The sequence below is a fragment of the Anabas testudineus genome, chromosome 11, assembly GCF_900324465.2.
Source record: "Anabas testudineus chromosome 11, fAnaTes1.2, whole genome shotgun sequence".
Classification (NCBI taxonomy): Eukaryota; Metazoa; Chordata; class Actinopteri; order Anabantiformes; family Anabantidae; genus Anabas; species Anabas testudineus.
In genome coordinates this window covers 4,995,496-5,019,146 of record NC_046620.1, presented here as the reverse complement: position 1 = coordinate 5,019,146, position 23,651 = coordinate 4,995,496, and the positions used below count along the sequence as shown (strand labels likewise).

Here is a 23,651-nt window from a genome sequence, read left to right as displayed (position 1 = left end):
GAACTTTATCCACTTTGGAGAAATGTTTGAATTATATTAAGCTCCTAAGTGTCCTTGTAGAATTTAGTTTTCTTGTTTTTGTAAAATCTATTAGATGTTTGTTTTTTTAAATATCCGTTTGTAGTTTTGTGTTTTGTTTGTTGTTAAGTTAGATCTAATAAACTACACCAATTGTGTTTATAAAGGATCATTGGTATCCAAACATTTATCAGAAACTCAGTTTTTAACGTCTTGAAGTTGTAAATTGATAATAAAAACAACAAATGAGACAGTTTAAACCGAGTTTATTACCCAATATAAAGAAAACCCAGGCTGTTGTGGCTCACATTTATTAATCAATAACAAACGGGTTAATTCAGTGTTTGTTCTCAGCATCAGTCATTTATTACATGACAAAAATCCCCCAATTAATAAATTACATATCAAAGTTAAATTAGGTTTTTATTGTTATTTAATTATTTTAATAGAGACACCTGTCCATCGGCAATAACAATCCCCGGTAACCCGGACCAATTAGGGTCGCACCACTATTTGTGGCTCATTGTTTTTATTTGCATCGCACTATTTGCAGTTTTTAAAAGAATTGACCTCCAGCTTCCCTGAGCTGAACTTCAACAAGTCCAAGTACAGGTCCAGACTTACTGATGATCATCTTCAAACCACACTGAGGGTCTCAGCTGCTTCCTCCCTCAAGACAAATGTGGCTCAATTATGGGAGAGGAAGCGCTGCCAGGTCTGTAGCAGCAAAGAGTAGACAAGAGAAGAACAGCTGATGTTCTTCAATGTTCAATTCATGTTCAGAAGAAGGTTAAAGGTTAAAGAACTGTTAATACAGACATTTGAATCTGTATAAGGCAGATATAGAAGACTGAAGAAACCACATATAATCACCGACTAGAGAAATCTAATTATTATTATTATTATTTTGTGTATTTATTACTGATTTATTTTCTTATTACTTTTTAATGTGTTTATTTATTTTTCATGTTATTTTATATTAAAAAATAAAAATAAATAGATTTGAGAAGATAAGAATTTTTTTTAAAAAGCTTTTCTTGTGGAAAACCTGACGCGGCCCAGCCTCAACCCGACTCTGCTTCCCGCGGCCCCCAGAGAAATTGAGTTTGAGACCCCTGTTTTAATTTGAAGAATGACATAAGTAAAATATTTGACACTTGTTCAGAACAAATTATGGTTCATTAAAAAAAACAGAAATGTGTTGTGGAAACTTGAAGCATCCAGGTAACAAACACTAAGAACAGACTCTTCATCGTGTCCATGTTATTTGTAATTTTAAAATAAAGAATAAGAAGTAGCCTAAATTTTGACAACATGCCATACTTAAAACTGAGAATTAAAACATGTCTGTGGAGTTTTTGCCCTTTAATATTTTTAGTTTTACCAACAGTATCTTTGCTCCACATTCTGACTCAAGTTGAACTGGATTTCAGACTCGTGTGACTCGTTCAGTTTCAGCTGATTTCTCACAAATACTTTTGTATGGATCTTTACAGAATACATCAAACCAACACTTCAGGTCATCAACTCCTGATTTCTTTCCCATCACCACACAGTCCTCTCCTTCAGGGAGAAGTGTCCAGTTGTCCGGCTGGGTGTCGTTCCAAAACAAAAAACTAAGAAATGTTGAACAGAAAAAACTTCATCAGTAAAATTGATGACTTGATGTTGGACATTGACAAAACATTTTTCCACAAGAATCAAACCTTGTGTTCAGTGGTGAGTCGTCCACCCACAACCATTTGTCTTCTTCCTGTGAGTCTGTGAGTCCGATCCAGAATACGTCATAATCATCGTTCATCTTTTCTCTCAGTCTGCGCACCAGGAACGACTGAACAGGAAGAGTTGATGAAACTGACTGTGTGAGACTTTTCTGTGCTGAGATGATAAAATGTTCAGATGTGAGAACATGAAGCTGCTGCAGTGTTTTCTACCTGCTCCTCTCTGCTGTCTATCTTCACCAGATCTCCTCCTCCACGTCTACAATCATCTCTGCTCTGGTTCCAGGATGAATACCTGGTGGAGAAATAATAACACTTTCCTCCATGTAGCTCCCAGTCTTCTTCACACTTTGGACATGTGTCACCTTTAAGAAGATTAGAGTAAAGATTACAGTTATCCAAAAGATTTTTTAGCAGAAAATTTTACAGTTAAGAAGTTAAAGTTTATTAGTTTTAACTGAGCAGTTGATACAGAGAAAATGAAGTTTCTCTTTTATTGATTCAAGATAAAACCTCCAGTCTCACAGCTCTCAGTTATCACTCTGTAGTAAATCAGCTTGTACAAAATAAATAAATCACTGACTGTATCTGTCATCTATCACTGTCTTTTTAGCATCAGAGGACACAGAAGTGAAAACAAAAATCCATAACTACTAACCGTGGTTACTGGTTTAGTTTCACAGAGTTTCTCTGTTAATAAAAGAGGATTCATTAAGTTTATCTGATTTTATTTTCTGAACAGTAACTAAAATCTTCAGATCTCTGACTTCCTGTAGCTGCTGCATCGTGTTCAAAGTCAACTCAACAGCACCGTCCTACCTGAACTCCCTCATCCTGGTCTACAACCCTCACTGTGCTCTGCAAGTGAACAACGTCTTGTGGTCCCATTATCTCAAAAGATCCCAGTTTAAACTCTTCATATCTTTGGTTCCTCGATGATGAAACGACCTCCTCACCTCTGCACACTGAGCTGCATCACTCTCAACTTTCAAAAACTTGCTGAAAACTCTTCCACAACCTTCTCTGCACTTAAATCTAGCAATAAAATGCCAAAACAAAACTATCTTACACTTTGTCTTTTATGAAAGAGAAAAAGAATAAAGAAGATTTTATTGTGACAGTTTCAAACCTGAGAGATTTTTCTTCAGAGCTTCATTTTCATCCTTCAGAGTTTGGAGATTGTCTGAAACGACATTAAAGTTATTGATACTGAAAAAAAAACACAAATGTGACAATAATCTTTAACACTTCAATCAAATGAGTTGATCAGAAAAAATAAAGAGAGATTGTTGGAAAATAAATGACTGTAGAGGGTTACAATAAAAAATGTGTCTCATGTTAAAGTGACCTGGTGACTGTGAGACTTAAAAACTGAACCTTGTGACACTTTCAAACTTTTAACCTGTGAGATTTTTCCTCAGAGCTTCATTTTCATCCTTCAGAGTTTTCTTGGTGTTGAAATATTCAAAAGCTGATTAAAAAAGAAAGACGTCATTAAAGTTATTAATAATAAACACTGATAAACGTCTGTGTTAAAGATGAATCATAGTGATGATACTTTTAATATAAACTCCACTAGATGAAGGTTTTGATGATAAAACATGAATAAAAGTGTAGAAACTCACAGAGACGGTAAATAACAATAAGAGCAGCTGCCAGCAGAGCACTGAGAACCAGCAGGGCCACTCTCTCTTCTGTGACCTTTGACCTTCTGTCAGGAGCTTCACCTGTTGAACATTTAGAGGAGACGGAGAGGTTGTTGTGTTTTCTATATAATTCTGTGTACAGTTCTATTTAGTAAGGTCTTAAACCTTAAACACTGTAAAGAGTCTTGAGATGACGTCTGTTGTATTTTGTCAACATACAAATAAAATATAAATGAATTAAACTGGATTTAAAAATAGTTATTAATACAAACCATGAATTAAAACAACACACTGTGCATGTTTTTACTAGACAGTAATGAGTTATTTTTCTTTTTGTTTTTAAGATGTTTTAAACACAGACAGTTTTTTCGCAGATTCATCTCATTTAATTAACTCAACAAACACATTTTCATTGTGTTCATTTCCTTCTTTAAACCTCTTCATTCAGTTGTTTATCATCTTTCTCTCCTTCCTGTGATTAATCTCCTGCAGTTAAAACTTTTCGTGTTATCGATGTTAAAACAGGTCGATCTGAATTATAACCAGCCCAGAAATACTTCAGATACTTCATGTTTATCTCTGAATAAACTGAGCTCCCACTCTTTTCTATAAATTATTTATCACTTTGAACAACATGATGCTGGTTCTGTACGTCAGATGGAGAAGTCTGATTTAAAACACACAGTACTGTATCTGGGGGTTAGACAGTCTAATTAAAGTGTTTATCAAACCTTTATTGTATTTATGGAAACATTTAGACCAGCAGACGACTTCAAACCATCACATTTGTCAAATCCACATTGAGTGGATGTTCATTTCTCCTCCTACCTTCTCTGTAGCTCTGTGAGCGGCTCATCGTGCTCAGTGATGTCAGTCGATGAGGAAACAAAAACATTTATTTATTCTCACACATTTCACAGATTCTAATAAAATCAAAACTATTTGTACAGATGAAAATGGAGAAACATCAAATCCTATTTAAAACTCACCTTTAACTTTCCTCCACTGTTGTTTTTGATGTGCAGCTTCAACGTCTGTCACTCTAACTCTGAGTGAACGACAGTTTCAGACACTTCAACATTCACAGTTTAGTGGTTTAACGAAAAAACTCAGACTCAGCGATACTGTAGAAAGATAAGGAGACTCTTCTTCCCCGAGATCAGATATTTGAATTCTTCTTTAACTGCAACTTTAATTTAGATAAAACGGTCACAAACCAGATGCTGATGCTTTTCATTTAGCTTTAAACACAAATGTTTCATATTTAACAATGAAATTTCAATACAGAGCAGATGTGGACGTGCTGCCACCTCCTTTCTCATGTTTTTCTAAAAATTAATTTTATTTTTTAAATCTTTGGGTCCAAACTTATTTTAACTGTCACAATATTGAACAAATCACAGAGACAGTTTTTATTTAGGATCAGATGTATCCAGAGGTTTTTTAGGGAACTTGAAGTTAGAAATTTACAAAAACAGAACAAATGAGACAGTTTAAGGTTGAACGTGTTTTATTAAACATCATAAAGGTAACTTAGGCTGTAAGAACAGACTCTACAGTTGTGTGAGTGTGAATAAAGAAGTAAACGTGATATTAATACAAAACATTGAATTCAAAGTTTTATTTAAATTCAGATTTTAAGTTTAGAAAATGCCCCCTTAGTTTCCTTTAATGATAGTTTTGAGTCTTACAGCAATGAAGTTTATTGCCTTTGGATAAACGTTTGAATTATATTAAACTATATTTGAGAAGTTCCCAAGTTTCCTCCAAAATTCTGTTTTCTTGTTCTGTTAGGTGTTTATTTCTTTCTTTATTTGCAGTTCTGTGTCTTGTTTGCTTTGCTTGTGGGAAAACTGGAAGTAATTTACTAAAAGTGGTGGTTCTTTAACTTCTTTCCTGAAGTGTCGTTTTTACAGAACAAACTGGGTTCACTTTTTCTTATATAAACTAAAATGAAATATAAACTAACTTCAAACAATCCGAGACCGAGGTGGCTGCAGATTATGGAGCCACGTGCTGCAGTTGACTGTAAGACCTCAGGGCATCATGGGAAATGTCTGGTTCTCATCTTATCTAAGATCTGATTAGTTCAGGTGTTGGATCAACAACAGGAAGTTTAATACACTGGCTGTTCAAAAATAGAGCCACACACTCTAGTATTTCATTGCATAATCTTTAGTTTTGATTACAGCACACAGTCATCGTGGCATCGTTTCAATAAGATTCTGAAATGTCACAACATTTATTTTCGTCCAGAGCTGCATTCATTTTTCGCCAATATCTTGTTTTGATGATGGGAGAGTCGGACCACTGTCTTCGCCAGCACATCCTAATGATTCTCAATAGGATTAAGGTCTGGACTCTATTGTGGTCTATCCATGTGTGAAAAAACTGTGTCCTGCTTCCTGAAACCAGTCTTTTATAATTTGAGCCCGATGATTCCTGGTATTGTCATCTTATAATATGCTTGTGTCATCAGAGAAGAAGAAATCCACTGATGTAATAATCTGGTCCTTCAGTATATTCAGGTCGTCAGCTGACCTCATTCTTTGGACACATAACGTTGGTGAACCTAGACCTGACCAACTCCAGCAGCCCCAGATCATAGCACTGCCCCCACAGGCTTGTACAGTACACACTGGTCATAATGGGTGCATCACTTCCCCTGGCTCTCTTCTTACCCTGATACTCCCATCATTCTGGAACAAGGTAAATCTGGACTCTTCAGACCACATGATCTCCATCCATTGTTCCAGAGTCCAATACTTAGCAAATTGAAGACTTTTTTTCTAAATAGCCTCACTAAAAACAGTTTTTTGAGGCCTTGGCATCTAAACTGCTGCATAGGCGAAGGACAAATGAATGAGGAAGGCCAATCACCAAATGACTACAGCTAACAAATTAAATGATGAACTGTGTCCACCAGACGGCGCCTTTTCTACTTATGTGTGATATTTGGAACTCATATTTAATGTTTCTTTCCTGTTTTCAGGACTTTTAAATTAACAACATTGTAGAGTCATCTGTCATTTTACCACCAAGTGACCATCAGTCTCTTAGACTTTATAGTTTTCAGTGGAAAAAGAGACTTCTGTCAGAATCAAGATTTAGAGAAGACACTAGTTGTTAAAATCAGATTTTAAGTATAAAAAACGCCACCTTCTGGTCATTTATGATTATTTTGACTCTTTCAGTTATGAATTTTATACACTTTGGATAAATGTTTGAATTATATTAAGTTCCTAAGTGTCCTTGTAGAATTTAGTTTTCTTGTTTTTTTTTAAATCTATTAGATGTTTGTTTTTTAAATATCTATTTGTAGTTTGTTTCTACAGCAGGAAAAAATCCATGGAAACTTTTCACATCCTGCATCACAGTCTATTTATTCACCGTATTTAAGTGTTGTTTTATAGAAAATTTATTTTAACAACATGATAATTGAAGTAGTTAAGTTAGATCTAATAAACTACACCAGTTGTGTTTATTAAGGATCATTGGTATCCAAACATTTTTCAGAAACTCAGTTTTTAACGTCTTGAAGTTGTAAATTGACAAAACAACAAATGAGACAGTTTAAACCGAGTTTATTAACCAATATGAAGAAAACCCAGGCTGTTATAGCTCACATTTATTAATCAATAACAAATGAGTTAATTCAGTGTTTGTTCTCAGCATCAGTCATTTGTTACATGACAAAAATTCCTCAATTAATAAATTACATTTTAAAGTTAAATTCGTTTTTTATTGTTATTTAATAATTTTAATGTGAAGAATGACGTAAGTAAAATATTTGACACTAGTTTAGAACAAATTATGGTTCATTAAGAAAAACAGAAATGTGTTGTGGAAACTTGAAGCATCCAGGCAACAAACACTGAGAAAAGACATCATGGACATCATGTCCATGTTATTTGTAATTTTAAAATAAAGAATAAGAAGTAGCCTAAATTTTGAAAACATACCATACTTAAAACCGAGAATTATAACATGTCTGTGGAGTTTTTGCCCTTTAATATTTTCAGTTTTACCAACAGTATCTTTGCTCCACATTCTGACTCAAGTTGAACTGGATTTCAGACTCGTGTGACTCGTTCAGTTTCAGCTGATTTCTCACAAATACTTTTCTGAGGATCTTTACAGGATCTATCAAACCAACACTTGAGGTCAACAGCTCCTCCTTTCTTCCCCATCTCTTCAACATTCACAGTTTAGTGGTTTCACAAAAAAACTCAGACTCAGCGATACTGTAGAAAGATAAGGAGACTCTACTTCCCCAAAATAAGACTTTTTATATTTAAAATCTTCTTTAACTGTAACTTTAATTTAGATAAAACAGTCACAAACCAGATGCTGATGTTTTTCATTAAGTTTAAAACACAAATGTTTCATATTTGACAATAAAATTTCAATACAGAGCAGATGTGGACGTGCTGCCACCTCCTCTCTCATGTTTGTCTCTTTTTCTAAAGTTTAGTTTTATTTTTTAAATCTTTGGTTCCAAACTTATTTTAACTTTCACAATTTCGAACAAATCACACAGACGGTTTTTATTCAGGATCAGATATATCCAGATGTTTTTCAGGGAACTTGAAGTTAGAAATTTACAAAAACAGAACAAATGAGACAGTTTAAGGTTGAACGTGGTTTATTAAACATCATAAAGGTAACTTAGGCTGTAAGAACAGACTCTACAGTTGTGTGAGTGTGAATGAAGAAGTAAACGTGATATTAATACAAAACATTGAATTCAAAGTTTTATTTAAACTTAAAACATATTGATTGTGAGCTCTTATTCTATTTTCCATCAGTTTTACCAACAGTATCTTTGCTCCACATTCTGACTCAAGTTGAACTGGATTTCAGACTCGTCCAGTTTCAGCTGGTTTCTCACAAATACTTTTGTAAGGTATTTTGCAGGATACATCAAACCAACACTTCAGGTCATCAGCTCCTGATTTCTATCCCATAACCACAAAGTCCTCTCCTTCACGGACTTCAACATTACTTCCTTGCCCGTTGCTCGGCTCGGTTTCGTTCCAAAACAAAAAACTAAGAAATGTTGAACAGAAAAGAATTTATCAGTAAAATTGATGACTTGATGTTGGACATTGACAAAACATTTTTCCACAACAATAAAACCTTGTGTTCAGTGGTGAGTCGTCCACCCACAACCATTTGTCTTCTTCCTTTGAGTCTGTGAGTCCGATCCAGAACTTGTCATAAACATAGTCCATCTTCTTTCTCAGTCTGAGCTCCAGGAACGACTGAACAAGAAGAGTTGATGAAATTGACTGTGTGAGACTTTTCTGTGCTGAGATGATAAAATGTTCAGATGTGAGAACATGAAGCTGCTGCAGTGTTTTCTACCTGCTCCTCTCTGCTGTCTATCTTCACCAGATCTCCTCCTCCACGTCTACAATCATCTCTGCTCTGGTTCCAGGTTGATTCCCTGGTGGAGAAATAATAACACTTTCCTCCATGTAGCTCCCAGCCTTCTTCACACTTTGGACATGTGTGAACTTTAAGAAGATTAGAGTAAAGATTACAGTTATCTAAAAGAATATTTAATTTGGAAACAGCAGAAAATTTACACTTAAGAAGTTAAAGTTTATTAGTTTTAACTGAGCAGTTGATACAGAGAAAATGAAGTTTCTCTTTCATTGAGTCAAGATAAAACCTCCAGTCTCCCAGCTCTCAGTTATCACTCTGTAGTAAATCAGCTTGTACAAAATAAATAAATCACTGACTGTATCTGTCATCTATCACTGTCTTTTTAGCATCAGAGGACACAGAAGTGAAAACAAAAATCCATAACTACTAACCGTGGTTACTGGTTTAGTTTCACAGAGTTTCTCTGTTAATAAAAGAGGATTCATTAAGTTTGTCTGATTTTATTTTCTGAACAGTAACTAAAATCTTCAGATCTCTGACTTCCTGTAGCTGCTGCATCGTGTTCAAAGTCAACTCAACAGCACCGTCCTACCTGAACTCCCTCATCCTGGTCTAGAACCCTCACTGTGCTCTGCAAGTGAACAACGTCTTGTGGTCCCATTATCTCAAATGATCCCAGTTTAAACTCTTCATTTCTGTGGTTCCTCGATGGTGAAACGACCTCCTCACCTCTGCACAATGAGCTGCATCACTCTCAACTTTCAAATACTTGATGAAAACTCTTCCACAATCTTCTCTGCACTTAAATCTAGCAATAAAATCCCAAAACAAAACTATCTTACACTTTGTCTTTTATGAAAGAGAAAAAGAATAAAGAAGATTTTATTGTGACAGTTTCAAACCTGAGAGATTTTTCTTCAGAGCTTCATTTTCATCCTTCAGAGTTTGGAGATTGTCTGAAACAACATTAAAGTTATTGATACTGAAAAAAACACAAATGTGACAATAATCTTTAACACTTCAATCAAATGAGCTGATCAGAAAAAATAAAGAGAGATTGTTGGAAAATAATTGACTGTAGAGGGTTACAATAAAAAATGTGTCTCATGTTAAAGTGACCTGGTGACTGTGAGACTTAAAAACTGAACCTCTGGACAGTTTCAAACTTTTAACCTGTGAGATTTTTCCTCAGAGCTTCATTTTCATCCTTCAGAGTTTTCTTGGTGTTGAAATATTCAAAAGCTGATTAAAAAAGAAAGACGTCATTAAAGTTATTGATAATAAACACTGATAAACGTCTTTGTTAAAGATGAATCATAGTGATGATACTTTTAATATAAACTCCACTAGATGAAGGTTTTGATGATAAAACATGAATAAAAGTGTAGAAACTCACAGAGACGGTAAATAACAATAAGAGCAGCTGCCAGCAGAGCACTGAGAACCAGCAGGGCCACTCTCTCTTCTGTGACCTTTGACCTTCTGTCAGGAGCTTCACCTGTTGAACATTTAGAGGAGACGGAGAGGTTGTTGTAATTTCTATATAATTCTGTGTACAGTTCTATTTAGTAAGGTCTTAAACCTTGAACACTGTGAAGAGTCTTGAGATGACGTCTGTTGTATTTTGTCACTATATAAATAAAATATAATTGAATTAAACTGGATTTAAAAATAGTTATTACCTCAAACCATGAATTAAAACAACACACTGTGCATGTTTTTACCAGACAGTAATGAGATAGTTTACTTATTGTCTTTAATATGTTTCAAACACAGAAAGTCTTTTTGCAGATTTATCACATTTTCATTGTGTTCATTTCCTTCTTTAAACCACTTCATTCAGTTGTTTATCATCTTTCTTTCCTTCCTGTGATTAATCTCCTGCAGTTAAAACTTTTTGTGTTATCGATGGTAAAACAGGTCGATCTAAATTATAACCAGACCAGAAATACTTCAGATACTTCATGTTTAACTCTGAATAAACTGAGCTCCCACTCTTTTCTATAAATTATTTATCACTTTGAACAACATGATGCTGGTTCTGTACGTCAGATGGAGAAGTCTGATTTAAACCACACAGTACTGTATCTGGGGGTTAGACAGTCTAATTAAAGTGTTTATCAAACCTTTATTGTATTTATAGAAACATTTAGTCCAGCAGACGTCTTCAAACCATCACATTTGTCAAATCCACATTGAGTGGATGTTCATTTCTCCTCCTACCTTCTCTGTAGCTCTGTGAGCGGCTCATCGTGCTCAGTGATGTCAGTCGATGAGGAAACAAAAACATTTATTTATTCTCACACATTTCACAGATTCTAATAAAATAAAAACTATTTGTACAGATGAAAATGGAGAAACATCAAATCCTATGTAAAACTCACCTTTAACTTTCCTCCACTGTTGTTTTCGATGTGCAGCTTCAACGTCTGTCACTCTAACTCTGAGTGAACGACAGTTTCAGACACTTCAACATTCACAGTTTAGTGGTTTAACAAAAAAACTCAGACTCAGCGATACTGTAGAAAGATAAGGAGACTCTATATCCCCGAGATCAGATATTTGAATTCTTCTTTAACTGCAACTTTAATTTAGATTATACGGTCACAAACCAGATGCTGATGTTTTTTATTTAGTTTGAAACACAAATGTTTCATATTTAACAATAAAATTTAAATACAGAGCAGATGTGGACGTGCTGCCACCTCCTTTCTCATGTTTGTCTCTTATTTTAAAGTTTACTTTTATTTTTTAAATCTTTGGGTCCAAACTTATTTTAACTGTCACAATATCGAACAAATCACACAGACTGTTTTTATTTATTTATTTAACTTGAAGTTAGAAATTTACAGAAACAGAACAAATGAGACAGTTTAAGGTTGAACGTGGTTTATTAAACATCATAAAGGTAACTTAGGCTGTAAGAACAGACTCTACAGTTGTGTGAGTGTGAATAAAGAAGTAAACATGATATTAATAAAAAACATTAAATTCAAAGTTTTATTTAAATTCAGATTTTAAGTTTAGAAAATGCCCCCTTAGTTTCCTTTAATGATAGTTTTGACTCTTACAGCAATGAAGTTTATTTCCTTTGGATAAGGGTTTGAATTATATTAAACTATATTTGAGTAGTTCCCAAGTTTCCTCCAAAATTCTGTTTTCTTGTTCTGTTAGGTGTTTATTTCTTTCTTTATTTGCAGTTCTGTGTGTTGTTTGCTTTGCTTGCAGAAAAACTGGAAGTCATTTACTAAAAGTGGTGGTTCTTTAACTTCTTTACTGAAGTGTCGTTTTTACAGAACAAACTGGGTTCACTTTTTCTTATATAAACTAAAATGAAATATAAACTAACTTCAAACAATCCGAGACCGATGTGGCTGCAGATTATGGAGCCACGTGCTGCAGTTGACTGTAAGACCTCAGGGCATCATGGGAAATGTCTGGTTCTCATCTTATCTAAGATCTGATTAGTTCAGGTGTTGGATCAACAACAGGAAGTTTAATACACTGCCTGTTCAAAAATAGAGCCACACACTCTAGTATTTCATTGCATAATCTTTAGTTTTGATTACAGCACACAGTCATCGTGGCATCGTTTCAATAAGATTCTGAAATGTCACAACATTTATTTTCGTCCAGAGATGCATTCATTTTTCGCCAATATCTTGTTTTGATGATGGGAGAGTCGGACCACTGTCTTCGCCAGCACATCCTAATGATTCTCAATAGGATTAAGGTCTGGACTCTATTGTGGTCTATCCATGTGTGAAAAAACTGTGTCCTGCTTCCTGAAACCATTCTTTTATAATTTGAGCCCGATGATTCCTGGTATTGTCATCTTAGAATATGCTTGTGTCATCAGAGAAGAAGAAATCCACTGATGTAATAACCTGGTCATTCAGTATATTCAGGTCGTCAGCTGACCTCATTCTTTGGACACATAACGTTGGTGAACCTAGACCTGATCAACTGCAGCAGCCCCAGATCATAGCACTGCCCCCACAGGCTTGTACTGTACACACTGGTCATGATGGGTGCATCACTTCCCCTGGCTCTCTTCTTACCCTGATACTCCCATCATTCTGGAACAAGGTAAATCTGGACTCTTCAGACCACATGATCTCCATCCATTGCTCCAGAGTCCAATACTTAGCAAATTGAAGACTTTTTTTCTAAATAGCCTCACTGAAAAACAGTTTTTTGTGGCCTTGGCATGTAAACTGCTGCATAGGCGAAGGACAAATGAATGAGGAAGGCCAATCACCAAATGACTACAGCTAACAAATTAAATGATGAACTGTGTTCACCAGACGGCGCCTTTTCTACTTATGTGTGATATTTGGAACTCATATTTAATGTTTCTTTCCTGTTTTCAGGACTTTTAAATTAACAACATTGTAGAGTCATCTGTCATTTTACCAAGTGACCATCAGTCTCTTAGACTTTATAGTTTTCAGTGGAAAAAGAAACTTCTGTCAGAATCAAGATTTAGAGAAGACTCTAGTTGTTAAAATCAGATTTTAAGTATAAAAAACGTCACCTTCTGGTCATTTATAATTGTTTTGACTCTTTCAGTTATGAATTTTATCCACTTTGGATAAATGTTTGAATTATATTAAGTTCCTAAGTGTCCTTGTAGAATTTAGTTTTCTTTTTTTTTTTTTTTTAAATCTATTAGATGTTTGTTTTTTAAATATCTATTTGTAGTTTGTTTCTACAGCAGGAAAAAATCCATGGAAACTTTTCACATCCTGCATCACAGTCTATTTATTCACAGTATTTAAGTGTTGTTTTATAGAAAATTTATTTTAACAACATGATAATTAAAGTAGTTAAGTTAGATCTAATAAACTACACCAGTTGTGTTTATTAAGGATCATTGGTATCCAAACATTTTTCAGAAACTCCGTTTTTAACGTCTTGAAGTTGTAAATTGACAAAACAACAAATGAGACAGTTTAAACCGAGTTTATTAACCAATATGAAGATAACCCAGGCTGTTATAGCACACATTTATTAATCAATAACAAATGAGTTAATTCAGTGTTTGTTCTCAGCATCAGTCATTTGTTACATGACAAAAATTCCTCAATTAATAAATTACATTTTAAAGTTAAATTCGTTTTTTATTGTTATTTAATAATTTTAATGTGAAGAATGAAGTAAGTAAAATATTTGACACTTGTTCAGAACAAATTATGGTTCATTAAGAAAAACAGAAATGTGTTGTGGAAACTTGAAGCATCCAGGTAACAAACACTGAGAACAGACTCTTCATCGTGTCCATGTTATTTGTAATTTTAAAATAAAGAATAAGAAGTAGCCTAAATTTTGCTAACATGCCATACTTAAAACTGAGAATTAAAACATGTCTGTGGAGTTTTTGCCCTTTAATATTTTCAGTTTTACCAACAGTATCTTTGCTCCACATTCTGACTCAAGTTGAACTGGATTTCAGACTCGTGTGACTCGTCCAGTTTCAGCTGATTTCTCACAAATACTTTTCTGAGGATCTTTACAGGATCTATCAAACCAACACTTGAGGTCAACAGCTCCTCCTTTCTTCCCCATCTCTTCAACATTCACAGTTTAGTGGTTTCACAAAAAAACTCAGACTCAGCGATACTGTAGAAAGATAAGGAGACTCGACTTCCCCAAGATCAGACTTTTTATATTTAAAATCTTCTTTAACTGCAACTTTAATTTAGATAAAACAGTCGTGCTGATGCTTTTCATTTAGTTTAAAACACAAATGTTTCATATTTGACAATAAAATTTCAATACAGAGCAGATGTGGACGTGCTGCCACCTCCTCTCTCATGTTTGTCTCTTTTTCTAAAGTTTAGTTTTATTTTTTAAATCTTTGGGTCCAAACTTATTTTAACTTTCACAATATCGAAAAAATCACACAGACAGTTTTTATTCAGGAACAGATGTATCCAGAGGTTTTTCAGGGAACTTGAAGTTAGAAATTTACAAAAACAGAACAAATGAGACAGTTTACAGTTGAACGTGGTTTATTAAACATCATAAAGGTAACTTAGGCTGTAAGAACAGACTCTACAGTTGTGTGAGTGTGAATAAAGAAGTAAACGTGATATTAATACAAAACATTGAATTCAAAGTTTTATTTAAATTTAAAACATATTGATTGTGAGCTCTTATTCTATTTTCCATCAGTTTTACCAACAGTATCTTTGCTCCACATTCTGACTCAAGTTGAACTGGATTTCAGACTCGTGTGACTCGTCCAGTTTCAGCTGATTTCTCACAAATACTTTTTGAAAAAACTATTTTGCAGGATACATCAAACCAACACTTCAGGTCATCAACTCCTGATTTCTTTCCCATCACCACACAGTCGTCTCCTTCACGGACTTCACCATTCCTTCCTTGCCCGTTGCTCGGCTCGGTGTCGTTCCAAAACAAAAAACTAAGAAATGTTGAACAGAAAAAACTTCATCAGTAAAATTGATGACTTCATGTTGGACAAAACATTTTTCCATAAGAATCAAACCTTGTGTTCAGTGGTGAGTCGTCCACCCACAACCATTTGTCTTCTTCCTGTGAGTCTGTGAGTCCGATCCAGAACGTGTCATAATCATCGTTCATCTTTTCTCTCAGTCTGCGCACCAGGAACGACTGAACAGGAAGAGTTGATGAAATTGACTGTGTGAGACTTTTCTGTGCTGAGATGATAAAATGTTCAGATGTGAGAACATGAAGCTGCTGCAGTGTTTTCTACCTGCTCCTCTCTGCTGTCTATCTTCACCAGATCTCCTCCTTTACTTCTACAATAATCTCTGCTCTGGTTCCAGGTTGATTCCCTGGTGGAGAAATAATAACACTTTCCTCCATGTAGCTCGCAGCCTTCTTCACACTTTGGACATGTGTGAACTTTAAGAAGATTAGAGTAAAGATTACAGTTATCTAAAAGATTTTTTAGCAGAAAATTTACACTTAAGAAGTTAAAGTTTATTAGTTTTAACTGAGCAGTTGATACAGAGAAAATGAAGTTTCTCTTTTATTGATTCAAGATAAAACCTCCAGTCTCACAGCTCTCAGTTATCACTCTGTAGTAAATCAGCTTGTACAAAATAAATAAATCACTGACTGTATCTGTCATCTATCACTGTCTTTTTAGCATCAGAGGACACAGAAGTGAAAACAAAAATCCATAACTACTAACCGTGGTTACTGGTTTAGTTTCACAGAGTTTCTCTGTTAATAAAAGAGGATTCATTAAGTTTGTCTGATTTTATTTTCTGAACAGTAACTAAAATCTTCAGATCTCCAACTTCCTGTAGCTGCTGCATCTTGTTCAAAGTCAACTCAACAGCACCGACCTACCTGAACTCCCTCATCCTGGTCTACAACCCTCAACAACGTCTTGTGGTCCCATTATCTCAAATGATCCCAGTTTAAACTCTTCATTTCTGTGGTTCCTCGATGGTGAAACGACCTCCTCACCTCTGCACACTGAGCTGCATCACTCTCAACTTTCAAATACTTGCTGAAAACTCTTCCACAACCTTCTCTGCACTTAAATCTAGCAATAAAATCCCAAAACAAAACTATCTTGCACTTTGTCTTTTATGAAAGAGAAAAAGAATAAAGAAGATTTTATTGTGACAGTTTCAAACCTGAGAGATTTTTCTTCAGAGCTTCATTTTCATCCTTCAGAGTTTGGAGATCGTCTGAAATGACATTAAAGTTATTGATACTGAAAAATACACAAATGTGACAAAAATCTTTAACACTTCAATCAAATGAGCTGATCAGAAAAAATAAAGAGAGATTGTTGGAAAATAAATGACTGTAGAGGGTTACAATAAAAAATGTGTCTCATGTTAAAGTGACCTGGTGACTGTGAGACTTAAAAACTGAACCTCTGGACAGTTTCAAACTTTTAACCTGTGAGATTTTTCCTCAGAGCTTCATTTTCATCCTTCAGAGTTTTCTTGGTGTTGAAATATTCAAAAGCTGATTAAAAAAGAAAGACGTCATTAAAGTTATTGATAATAAACACTGATAAACGTCTGTGTTAAAGATGAATCATAGTGATGATACTTTTAATATAAACTCCACTAGATGAAGGTTTTGATGATAAAACATGAATAAAAGTGTAGAAACTCACAGAGACGGTAAATAACAATAAGAGCAGCTGCCAGCAGAGCACTGAGAACCAGCAGGGCCACTCTCTCTGCTGTGACCTTTGACCTTCTGTCAGGAGCTTCACCTGTTGAACATTTAGAGGAGACGGAGAGGTTGTTGAGTTTTCTATATAATTCTGTGTACAGTTCTATTTAGTAAGGTCTTAAACCTTGAACTCTGTGAAGAGTCTTGAGATGACGTCTGTTGTGATTTGTCAACAATACAAATAAAATATAATTGAATTAAACTGGATTTAAAAATTCATCTCATTTCATTAACTCAACAAACACGTTTTCATCGTGTTCATTTCCTCCTTTAAACCACTTCATTCAGTTGTTTATCATCTTTCTTTCCTTCCTGTGATTAATCTCACACAGTTAAAACATTTCGTGTTATCGATGGTAAAACTGGTCGATCTGAATTATAACCAGACCAGAAATACTTCAGATACTTCATGTTTATCTCTTAATAAACTGAGCTCCCACTCTTTTCTATAAATTATTTATCACTTTGAACGACATGATGCTGGTTCTGTACGTCAGATGGAGAAGTCTGATTTAAAACACACAGTACTGTATCTGGGGGTTAGACAGTCTAATTAAAGTGTTTATCAAACCTTTATTGTATTTATGGAAACATTTAGTCCAGCAGACGACTTCAAACCATCACATTTGTCAAATCCACATTGAGTGGATGTTCATTTCTCCTCCTACCTTCTCTGTAGCTCTGTGAGCGGCTCATCGTGCTCAGTGATGTCAGTCGATGAGGAAACAAAAACATTTATTTATTCTCACACATTTCACAGATTCTAATAAAATAAAAACTATTTGTACAGATGAAAATGGAGAAACATCAAATCCTATTTAAAACTCACCTTTAACTTTCCTCCACTGTTGTTTTCGATGTGCAGCTTCAACGTCTGTCACTCTAACTCTGAGTGAACGACAGTTTCAGACACTTCAACATTCACAGTTTAGTGGTTTAACAAAAAAACTCAGACTCAGCGATACTGTAGAAAGATAAGGAGACTCTATATCCCCGAGATCAGATATTTGAATTCTTCTTTAACTGCAACTTTAATTTAGATTATACGGTCACAAACCAGATGCTGATGTTTTTTATTTAGTTTGAAACACAAATGTTTCATATTTAACAATAAAATTTAAATACAGAGCAGATGTGGACGTGCTGCCACCTCCTTTCTCATGTTTGTCTCTTATTTTAAAGTTTACTTTTATTTTTTAAATCTTTGGGTCCAAACTTATTTTAACTGTCACAATATCGAACAAATCACACAGACTGTTTTTATTTATTTATTTAACTTGAAGTTAGAAATTTACAGAAACAGAACAAATGAGACAGTTTAAGGTTGAACGTGGTTTATTAAACATCATAAAGGTAACTTAGGCTGTAAGAACAGACTCTACAGTTGTGTGAGTGTGAATAAAGAAGTAAACATGATATTAATAAAAAACATTAAATTCAAAGTTTTATTTAAATTCAGATTTTAAGTTTAGAAAATGCCCCCTTAGTTTCCTTTAATGATAGTTTTGACTCTTACAGCAATGAAGTTTATTTCCTTTGGATAAGGGTTTGAATTATATTAAACTATATTTGAGTAGTTCCCAAGTTTCCTCCAAAATTCTGTTTTCTTGTTCTGTTAGGTGTTTATTTCTTTCTTTATTTGCAGTTCTGTGTGTTGTTTGCTTTGCTTGCAGAAAAACTGGAAGTCATTTACTAAAAGTGGTGGTTCTTTAACTTCTTTACTGAAGTGTCGTTTTTACAGAACAAACTGGGTTCACTTTTTCTTATATAAACTAAAATGAAATATAAACTAACTTCAAACAATCCGAGACCGATGTGGCTGCAGATTATGGAGCCACGTGCTGCAGTTGACTGTAAGACCTCAGGGCATCATGGGAAATGTCTGGTTCTCATCTTATCTAAGATCTGATTAGTTCAGGTGTTGGATCAACAACAGGAAGTTTAATACACTGCCTGTTCAAAAATAGAGCCACACACTCTAGTATTTCATTGCATAATCTTTAGTTTTGATTACAGCACACAGTCATCGTGGCATCGTTTCAATAAGATTCTGAAATGTCACAACATTTATTTTCGTCCAGAGCTGCATTCATTTTTCGCCAATATCTTGTTTTGATGATGGGAGAGTCGGACCACTGTCTTCGCCAGCACATCCTAATGATTCTCAATAGGATTAAGGTCTGGACTCTATTGTGGTCTATCCATGTGTGAAAAAACTGTGTCCTGCTTCCTGAAACCATTCTTTTATAATTTGAGCCCGATGATTCCTGGTATTGTCATCTTAGAATATGCTTGTGTCATCAGAGAAGAAGAAATCCACTGATGTAATAACCTGGTCATTCAGTATATTCAGGTCGTCAGCTGACCTCATTCTTTGGACACATAACGTTGGTGAACCTAGACCTGATCAACTGCAGCAGCCCCAGATCATAGCACTGCCCCCACAGGCTTGTACTGTACACACTGGTCATGATGGGTGCATCACTTCCCCTGGCTCTCTTCTTACCCTGATACTCCCATCATTCTGGAACAAGGTAAATCTGGACTCTTCAGACCACATGATCTCCATCCATTGCTCCAGAGTCCAATACTTAGCAAATTGAAGACTTTTTTTTCTAAATAGCCTCACTGAAAAACTGTTTTTTGTGGCCTTGGCATCTAAACTGCTGCATAGTCGAGGGACAAATGAATGAGGAAGGCCAATCACCAAATGACTACGGCTAACAAATTAAATGATGAACTGTGTTCACCAGACGGCGCCTTTTCTACTTATGTGTGATATTTGGAACTCATATTTAATGTTTCTTTCCTGTTTTCAGGACTTTTAAAATAACAACATTGTAGAGTCATCTGTCATTTTACCACCAAGTGACCATCAGTCTCTTAGACTTTATAGTTTTCAGTGGAAAAAGAAACTTCTGTCAGAATCAAGATTTAGAGAAGACTCTAGTTGTTAAAATCAGATTTTAAGTATAAAAAACGTCACCTTCTGGTCATTTATAATTGTTTTGACTCTTTCAGTTATGAATTTTATACACTTTGGATAAATGTTTGAAATATATTAAGTTCCTAAGTGTCCTTGTAGAATTTAGTTTTCTTGTTTTTTAAAATATCTATTTGTAGTTTTGTGTGTTGTTTGTTTCTACAGCAGGAAAAAATCCATGGAAACTTTTCACATCCTGCATCACAGTCTATTCATTTACTGTATTTAAGTGTTGTTATATAGAAAATTTATTTTAACAACATGATAATTGAAGTAGTTAAGTTAGATCTAATAAACTACACCAGTTGTGTTTATAAAGGATCATTGGTATCCAAACATGTTTCAGAAACTCAGTTTTTAATGTCTTGAAGTTGTAAATTGAGAAAACAACAAATGAGACAGTTTAAACAGAGTTTATTACCCAATATAAAGAAAACCCAGGCTGTAATAGCTCACATTTATTAATCAATTACAAACTGGTTAATTCAGTGTTTGTTCTCAGCATCAGTCATTTGTTACATGACAAAAATTCCTCAATGAATAAATTACATTTTAAAGTTAAATTCGTTTTTTATTGTTATTTAATAATTTTAATGTGAAAAATGACGTAAGTAAAATATTTGACACTAGTTTAGAACAAATTATGGTTCATTAAGAAAAACAGAAATGTGTTGTGGAAACTTAAAGCATCCAGGTAACAAACACTGAGAACAGACTCTTCATCGTGTCCATGTTATTTGTAATTTTAAAATAAAGAATAAGAAGTAGCCTAAATTTTGCCAACATGCCATACTTAAAACTGAGAATTAAAACATGTCTGTGGAGTTTTTGCCCTTTAATATTTTCAGTTTTACCACAGTATCTTTGCTCCACATTCTGACTCAAGTTGAACTGGATTTCAGACTCGTGTGACTCGTCCAGTTTCAGCTGATTTCTCACAAATACTTTTCTGAGGATCTTTACAGAATCTATCAAACCAACACTTGAGGTCAACAGCTCCTCCTTTCTTCCCCATCTCTTCAACATTCACAGTTTAGTGGTTTAACAAAAAAACTCAGACTCAGCGATACTGTAGAAAGATAAGGAGACTCGACTTTCCCAAAATAAGACTTTTTATATTTGAATTCTTCTTTAACTGTAACTTTAATTTAGATAAAACAGTCACAAACCAGATGCTGATGCTTTTCATTTAGTTTAAAACACAAATGTTTCATATTTGACAATAAAATTTAAATACAGAGCAGATGTGGACGTGCTGCCACCTCCTCTCTCATGTTTGTCTCTTTTTCTAAAGTTTAGTTTTATTTTTTAAATCTTTGGTTCCAAACTTATTTTAACTTTCACAATATCGAACAAATCACACAGACTGTTTTTATTTATTTATTTAACTTGAAGTTAGAAATTTACAACAACAGAACAAATGAGACAGTTTAAGGTTGAACGTGGTGTATTAAACATCATAAAGGTAACTTAGGCTGTAAGAACAGACTCTACAGTTGTGTGAGTGTGAATAAAGAAGTAAACGTGATATTAATACAAAACATTGAATTCAAAGTTTATTTTAAACTTAAAACATATCTGGTTGGTATCTTTATCGATTGTGAGCTCTTATTCTATTTTCCATCAGTTTTACCAACAGTATCTTTGCTCCACATTCTGACTCAAGTTGAACTGGATTTCAGACTCGTCCAGTTTCAGCTGATTTCTCACAAATACTTTTTAAAGATATTTTGCAGAATACATCAACCCAACACTTCAGGTCATCAGCTCCTCTTTTCATTCCCATCATCACACAGTCCTCTCCTTCAGGGACATATGGATGGTTATCCGGCTGGGTGCCGCTCCAAAAAGCCAAACTGAGAAATGTTGAACAGAAAAAACTTCATCAGTAAAATTCATGACTTCATGTTGGACAAAACATTTTTCCACAACAATCAAACCTTGTGTTCAGTGGTGAGTCGTCCACCCACAACCATTTGCCTTCTTCCTTTGAGTCTGTGAGTCCGATCCAGAAATGGTCGTCAACAAAATTCATCTTTTGTCTCAGTCTGAGCTCCAGGAACGACTGAACAGGAAGAGTTGATGAAACTGACTGTGTGAGACTTTTCTGTGCTGAGATGATAAAATGTTCAGATGTGAGAACATGAAGCTGCTGCAGTGTTTTCTACCTGCTCCTCTCTGCTGTCTATCTTCACCAGATCTCCTCCTCCACGTCTACAATCATCTCTGCTCTGGTACCAGGATGAATCCCTGGTGGAGAAATAATAACACTTTCCTCCATGTAGCTCCCAGCCTTCTTCACACTTTGGACATGTGTCACCTTTAAGAAGATTAGAGTAAAGATTACAGTTATTTAAAAGATTATTTAATTTGGAAACAGCAGAAAATTTACAGTTAAGAAGTTAAAGTTTATTAGTTTTAACTGAGCAGTTGATACAGAGAAAATGAAGTTTCTCTTTTATTGATTCAAGATAAAACCTCCAGTCTCACAGCTCTCAGTTATCACTTTGTAGTAAATCAGCTTGTACAAAATAAATAAATCACTGACTGTATCTGTCATCTATCACTGTCTTTTTAGCATCAGAGGACACAGAAGTGAAAACAAAAATCCATAACTACTAACCGTGGTTACTGGTTTAGTTTCACAGAGTTTCTCTATTAATAAAAGAGGATTCATTAAGTTTGTCTGATTTTATTTTCTGAACAGTAACTAAAATCTTCAGATCTCTGACTTCCTGTAGCTGCTGCATCGTGTTCAAAGTCAACTCAACAGCACCGACCTACCTGAACTCCCTCATCCTGGTCTAGAACCCTCACTGTGCTCTGCAAGTGAACAAAGTCTTGTGGTCCCATTGTCTCAAATGATCCCAGTTTAAACTCTTCATTTCTGTGGTTCCTCGATGGTGAAACGACCTCCTCACCTCTGCACACTGAGCTTCATCACTCTCAACTTTCAAAAACTTGCTGAAAACTCTTCCACAACCTTCTCTGCACTTAAATCTAGCAATAAAATAACAAACAAAACTATCTTTAACTTTCTCTTTTATTGTGATTTTGTTGTGACAGTTTCAAACTTTTAACCTGTGAGATTTTTCTTCAGAGCTTCATTTTCATCCTTCAGAGTTTGGAGATTTTTCTTCAGAGCTTCATTTTCATCCTTCAGAGTTATCTTGGTGTTGAAATTTTCAAAAGCTGATTAAAAAAGAAAGACGGCATTAAAGTTATTTATAATAAACACTGATAAACGTCTGTGTTAAGGATGAATCATAGTGATGATACTTTTAATATAAACTCCACTAGATGAAGGTTTTGATGATAAAACATGAATAAAAGTGTAGAAACTCACAGAGACGGTAAATAACAATAAGAGCAGCTGCCAGCAGAGAACTGAGAACCAGCAGGGCCACTCTCTCTGCTGTGACCTTTGACCTTCTGTCAGGAGCTTCACCTGTTGAACATTTAGAGGAGACGGAGAGGTTGTTGTGTTTTCTATATAATTCTGTGTACAGTTCTATTTAGTAAGGTCTTAAACCTTGAACACTGTAAAGAGTCTTGAGATGACGTCTGTCTTATTTTGTCACTATATAAATAAAATATAATTGAATTAAACTGGATTTAAAAATAGTTATTAACACAAACCATGAATTAAAACAACACACTGTGCATGTTTTTACTAGACAGTAATGAGATAGTTTA

General features: G+C 34.7%; 3 protein-coding genes and 1 pseudogene across 3 annotated transcripts in view; all 4 read right to left on the bottom strand.

Moving 5' to 3' along the window:
• The window catches only part of LOC113153634 (hepatic lectin-like), an 83,941-nt gene extending 79,677 nt beyond the window's left edge, over positions 1–4,264 (bottom strand). Inside the window, exons 1-2 of the mRNA XM_026347318.1 lie at positions 4,214–4,264; positions 3,365–3,466 (exon numbers count right to left, since the gene is read on the bottom strand). Of these exons, the coding sequence (XP_026203103.1) occupies positions 3,365–3,466; positions 4,214–4,241 (130 nt within the window). The 5' untranslated portion in view covers positions 4,242–4,264. The remainder of the gene's footprint in view (positions 1–3,364; positions 3,467–4,213) is intronic.
• Positions 4,265–7,932: 3,668 nt separating this feature from the next.
• LOC113154115 lies at positions 7,933–11,050 on the bottom strand (annotated as a pseudogene).
• Positions 11,051–14,121: 3,071 nt separating this feature from the next.
• LOC113153633 (CD209 antigen-like protein 2) lies at positions 14,122–20,970 on the bottom strand. Its single transcript, XM_026347317.2, has 6 exons — positions 20,937–20,970; positions 15,519–15,670; positions 15,291–15,415; positions 15,128–15,206; positions 14,258–14,344; positions 14,122–14,127 (listed from the first exon to the last, which is right to left on the bottom strand). The coding sequence occupies exons 1-6, from the start codon at positions 20,968–20,970 to the stop codon at positions 14,122–14,124; spliced, it is 483 nt and encodes a 160-aa protein (XP_026203102.2).
• Positions 20,971–21,542: 572 nt separating this feature from the next.
• LOC113154118 (C-type lectin domain family 4 member E-like) lies at positions 21,543–23,383 on the bottom strand (the record flags this gene model as incomplete). The annotated part of the gene is made up of 5 exons (XM_026348123.1): positions 21,543–21,811; positions 21,896–22,020; positions 22,124–22,275; positions 23,037–23,147; positions 23,302–23,383. Coding segments are annotated over 5 exons (648 nt in total), but the record flags the coding sequence as incomplete, so codon positions are not given.
• Positions 23,384–23,651: the final 268 nt, after the last annotated feature.